A 5,573-nucleotide genomic window follows, 5' to 3' on the forward strand; every position below is an offset into this window, starting at 1 on the left:
AGAGGACACACCAAGAACCAAATCAGGGTCAAGAATTTAGGGCAATCCTTGTACCAGGAGATGCCAGTACCTCAGCCAGCCCAAAGCTGGCTTCCCCAAACATTCTGCATGATCACCCCTGCTTTGCTGAGCTCAGGAAAGCACCTCCCAGCTCAGCTTGGGAGTGCTCATCCCCAGCTCCTGACCATTCCCAAGATTCCCAGCAATGACAGTCTCCTACCCAGTGCAGCAGTGAGCCAGGGAAGAGCATGAGGGCAGGGAAGGGTCTTGGTCTCCTGGAAGTGACTCCTCAGTCACCTACCTGATGAAGGAGTTGGTTGAGAGCACACCAAGGCAGCAAAGGGCTGTAACAATTTGACCTGGAGTCACTTGTACACAGAAGAGTCACAACTGAGGAGTATCACTTTGCCTAAAACACCCTGTTTTTACACCGTTACCAGAGGGTGGGACATGCACTTCTTCCTGCTGACACAACTGCCCTTGGCCAACCAGGCAGTGCCCCATCAGTGTGGGGGTGCTGAGGCTGCCCCTCGTCCCTCCCTGCTGCAGTGGCAGAGGCTGAGGGGCCTCCTGGGGCTGTTGCAATGTCACCATTATCCTCCTGCAACATGTCTTGTGACACCCCCTGCACAGAAGTACACAGGCTGGAAAATCTTTGGGATAGGGACAGTAATTAGTTGGTGCAGACACAGCACCAGTCCAGTCTGAGATGAACTGTCCTTCTTTCATAGAATCATTCTGGAATGGTTTGGTTTGGAAGGGACCTTAAAGATCATCTTGTTCAACCCCCCTTGCCATGCCCCTTCCACTAGACCAGGTTGCTCCAAGCCCTGTCCAAACTGACCTGGGGATTGGGGCAGCCACAGCTTCTCTGGGCAACCTGTGCCAGGGCCTCACTGCCCTCACAGGGAACAGAAACATTTCCTTAGTGATGTGGTGTGCTGTGGTAAGTAGTCAACTTAGAGGTGTCTTCCTAGAAACTGAGAGCTGGATTAAGTTACCCAGTGACACAGGATGGAAGCAAATGCCAAGAAACAGAAGCCTGGCATCTCTGCCAAGTGCTGCATACCCAGTTGGAAGTTTGGAAATGGACAGGGTGGCCTCCTTGGACAGACAAATCTCTACCAGTACAAGCAGAACCACATCTTATGAACACACATGTTCTTGGACACCCACACATATTTATCCACAGGGAGTTCACAATCACGGAGGCATTTTGCAGAGAGGGTGAGGTCAGCCTTGGCAGGGAGCAGCCACTCTAACCTCAGGTTGTGTCCAGGGGGTTGGAGAGGAGAAGACCCCCTGCTCACACCCTGCAGGGCAACCCTTCTGATCCATGGGACCTCTTTGTGATATTCCCTTGATGGGGAGCTGGACAGCCACCCTGGGAAACCTGTTTCCCTGTGAGGTCCACAAAGATCTCATTGAGGTTGCCCATGGGATCATCTCAAGTTCTCTTGAGGACAAGGGAGTCCCTCCCTACCATGTGGTGGGATGGGACGTGGAGCAGCACAGCCCCCAGGAAGGAGTGTTACAGTGTGCTGGAGCACAATGAGGAGGAGCCCCAGGGCCTCCAGGGTGGGGAGTGAGGGGTTTCAACTATTTATGTTTCCCAAGAAAAGGTTTCTGCGCAGTAAGAAAAGAAGTATTTTGGCATCTGAACCCACAAAGGGTTCAGATGTTCTTCCCAAAAAGGGAAGCTGTGTTCTTCCAGCCAGCCTAACTCTTGGCACTGTAGGTTAAGGTCTTCAGTCCATGTCTGTCTAGCCCTGGATACCTACATGACTCAGAAAAGGTCCAATTAAGGAGCTGTAGGCACTGTAAATTGTTGCCCTCTGGGGTTTGTGTGTCAAACCCGGGTGGGATCATGACCTCAGCCCATGCAGCAGACACCCTTGTTTCAGTGATATCAATGCAAAGCAACAATTTATTTAGAAGGAGGGGGAGCAATGCAGAATACATTTGGATTTACTTTATATCATAAAGCTTTTTTCATTGGAAGTGAAAGGTGTGTGAGGCTTTGCAGCAGGATCCACTGGTTTTAGCAGTAAGAAGATTCCAAGTAAATTCCTGGATTTAGAAGAAATTTTCATTGCTCTTCAATGTTTGGTTCACTGAAGCCTTGTACATCCCACGGCCTGCACAAAGAAAAAAAAAATTCCAATTTTCTTTCTGTTTATAGTTCCTCCCTATTTACTCTCAACCCATGTGCATTTTCCTCTTGAATATAAGAGTTTTCCAAAATATATAATATCATGTGTAGTCATGCTGAGACAGCCATGTGCACACACACCTGTGAGTAAGAAGTATTTCCCTATTGCCTCAGGAAAAGCAGGGAATTGATAGCAGAGTGAATGCATTCGTTCCTGAATGAAAATAGCAGGCTATTTTTCACATGATAATTTCTTTTTACAACAGTGTTGTGCTCTTTTTGCACACCCTTGAAGGCACTCAGGCACCTGTGGTCACAGCACAGCAACCCAGTTTTGGAAATACCAAACCCTGATATTTCGCTCTGGCACAGGAGATGGAAAGGGATCAAACAGAGCTGAGACAACACAAGGATGACCTCTCTGATGGTATTTTTTCCTTCTTGTTGGAGCAGAGCATGGTGCACATCTCAGGAGAAAAGCACTGTGGAGCTCGACCTACTTGAGTCATAGAACATCCTGAGTTGGAAGAGACCCACAAGGATCATCAAGTCCAACTCCAGGCCCTTCACAGGACACTCAATAATCCCAACATCTGCCTGAGAGCTTTGTCCAAAAGCTTCTTGTACAACGTGCAACACTTGAGTCAACGTGTAACACTTGACTGTCCTCATGGCATAAGAGCTCTTTTTTCTCCTTTATATTTAATTTAAATTCTCAGTAACACCTTGGGATTTGGGACACAGAAATAATATTTGCCTGCTCATACTTCGGATGAGCCTTGGTGAACATGAAACTCACCATTTACAGCAGGAGCGGATCCCAAAGCAGCTTCCATCTCTAACCAGATGGACGGGGCATCTTCCTACGTGACAGGTCCCTTTTCTACAAAAAAACATTTCCCTCCGGGGTGAAGACAAACCTGCAACCATAACAAAACATTTCCCGTCCTCTGGCTCTGCAGGGCAGGGCAATGCAGCTGAAGGATTTCCCATCCCCTGAGCTGCCTTTGCCACCAAGTTGCCTTAAGAGGCCCAGATTTGGTCATTCTGAAAGGCCATGTGAGAGGTGAGGTTACAAAGCAGGTCTACACCTTCCAGAGGTGGAATCCTCAGCTCACACTGCATCTAAGTGCATGGCCCTAAAGTCCAGGTGGAGAATGAGACAGACTTCCTGACTCACTGTCAGGACCTTATGGGAAAGGGTCATCCAGAGGTTTTATTAATGTCTCCTTCCAGAAATAGTTGGCCAGGCCTCATTTTCATCTGCTTTCTAAAGATCATGGCCACCACAGGCACTATCTCAGGTGTCCTAACACCAGAGTACTTCACACAATCATTTTAGGAAGACACTAGAAGTGAAAAATCACTTTTCTTCAGAAGTTATAATTTCTCCGCCTTTGAAAAAGTTTTCAGCACTGAGTTGTTTGATTAATTCTTATTTGGATTCTAGTAATTTTAAACAGGAATTGTTAAAATGTGCTTGGGAATTTTACTTCAGGTGCACAAATACTCCTTTCTTGCATCTCTTTCCCATCTTACCTGGAGAAACCTGGAGTGTCAAGAAGAGGAGAGAAAAGAGCAGATAAAGGATCTTCATGACTGTGGATTCCCCCTGTGTAGGGAAAAGGACCAAGAAAGATGTTTGACAGACAGTCCCTGGGATCTGCAATCTCCTGAACTGTACAAATAATGTGTTAATAAAAATAGCAACTATATGGTCTTTTTCTTCAAGCATTCAAAAATTATCAGCAAGACCCATGTGACATCATGACAGCTTTGTGGGACAACATGGTTTCAGGACATGTGATCATTAAGTTACTTTAATAAATTGACTACTCACAATTCTTTCACATTTTGAAAACAGATCTTAGCCAGAAAAGAATCATAAAACCCCAGAATGGTTTGGGTTGGAAGGGACCTTAAAGATCATCTCATTCCAACCCCCTGCCATGGGCAGGGACACCTTCCACTAGACCAGGTTGCTCCAAACCCAACCAACCTGACCTTGAACACTTCCAGGGTTGTAATCATAAATTTATTTTTAGTTAAATGTTTTATCTAGTAGATAAGCAACAATAGGCAAAATGACATGATTATACAGGCAAAGTTGTAAAGTTCAGAAAAAAAATAGTTCATTTTGCAATGTCAAAATAACAGCTGAATTAAATAATTTTTGTCACAATCTTCAGTCTTGGTCTACCGGCAGCAGCTCTAGAATGGAAATGTACAACCAAATCAGTTCCCATTTGATAAATAAAATTTGAAAAACAAACATGTGATACTTTCATTGAAAGGCCTAATAGTTTAAAGTATTATCAGCAAACTAGGATAAGATGGCCAAGAAGGGACTGATGGATAAAAAAGTGGCTGTTAATGCTGTATATCTTGGCATTAGGGAATGTTCTCATCTGTCACAAATTATGTTCTCTTAAGTATGGAAGGGAATTGAGATTGTGCTGAAATGTCATATTTCTGCAAACAGAATTTATAGAAGGTGGCCCCAAACTGTTTCAAAATTCATCAGAAAGTTTACACAAATTAGAAGTTTACACAAATGTCTATATGTTTGAAAATATCAGGAAAAACAAGGAGATAAAGTTAATAATTCAAAAAATAAAATAAAGTTCCCAACATAGGGCTAGATTAAACATATAATGTATATTATATATAATATAATATAAATATCTATAATATGAAATCTATTATATATTATGTTAGTGTCATATAATTATTTTTAATATATTTAATATTCAAATATTATGTATATTTAATGGAGAGAGATATATAGAGATAGATAGATTTCCATTGAAGAAGCCACCAATTTCTCTGGACCACAGACCTCGCTAAAGAAACGTGACCCAGCCAGATGTTTTCCCTATGAATTAGTAAGCAGAATATTTTTATCAAAGTAATCTAGGTATTAGTACATATTTGAACTACTTATTCAACCTATCCAAATTTCAGAAAACTTATATTTACCTTTTTCATTAACATCAAAATTAAAGTTAATAATGCAGAAGTTTGGGGTTTTATTTTGGAGTTGGATTGTTGCAGAAAAGACAAAAGTTTACATTGAAAAAAAAGCTAAAAAGAACTGAGATGTTACCAGGTATCAGGTGAGCCCAGAAGCCAAAAAAACCCTGCTCTTGGTCCCTTCCCTCCAGAGGGTTTTGGCTGTGGGGCTAAGATCCTCTTTTATAAGATGTTTCCAAAAGGCAATGAAAACTGCTTTCTCTTCTCAGCTATACATTGCACCAATCAAATACTTACAGGTTTTTTTGGTGGCATCTAATCCAACCAGAAACAAGCTGCTTTTCACTTCCAGACGATAAAACAGGGTTTCTCTCTCAACCTGTTGAAATTTGTTTCTGGAAAATCCCAGATTATTCATGCAACACTTCTTGTGACACTCCAGTTTGTG

At 43.0% G+C, this 5,573-nt stretch overlaps 1 protein-coding gene across 1 annotated transcript; it reads right to left on the reverse strand.

The window, feature by feature from the left end:
* Nucleotides 1–1,916: 1,916 nt before the first annotated feature.
* On the reverse strand, nucleotides 1,917–5,340 carry LOC113957506 (antimicrobial peptide THP2-like). Its single transcript, XM_027665095.1, has 4 exons — nucleotides 5,259–5,340; nucleotides 3,692–3,764; nucleotides 2,952–3,072; nucleotides 1,917–2,138 (listed from the first exon to the last, which is right to left on the reverse strand). The coding sequence occupies exons 2-4, from the start codon at nucleotides 3,747–3,749 to the stop codon at nucleotides 2,090–2,092; spliced, it is 228 nt and encodes a 75-aa protein (XP_027520896.1). The 5' UTR covers nucleotides 3,750–3,764; nucleotides 5,259–5,340; the 3' UTR covers nucleotides 1,917–2,089.
* Between the last annotated feature and the right edge of the window lie 233 nt (nucleotides 5,341–5,573).

The sequence above is a fragment of the Corapipo altera genome, unplaced genomic scaffold (assembly GCF_003945725.1).
Source record: "Corapipo altera isolate COAL_440 unplaced genomic scaffold, ASM394572v1 164, whole genome shotgun sequence".
In the NCBI taxonomy this organism is placed as follows: Eukaryota; Metazoa; Chordata; class Aves; order Passeriformes; family Pipridae; genus Corapipo; species Corapipo altera.

Coding starts and splice junctions, on each gene's coding strand:
- LOC113957506 (XM_027665095.1), bottom strand. CDS start 3,749: ATGAAGATCCTTTATCTGCTCTTTTCTCTCCTCTTCTTGACACTCCAG. Junction 3,073..3,691: donor GACACTCCAGGTTTCTCCAG/GTAAGATGGGAA, acceptor TTATGGTTGCAG/GTTTGTCTTCACCCCGGAGG. Junction 2,139..2,951: donor ATCCGCTCCTGCTGTAAATG/GTGAGTTTCATG, acceptor TTCTTTGTGCAG/GCCGTGGGATGTACAAGGCT.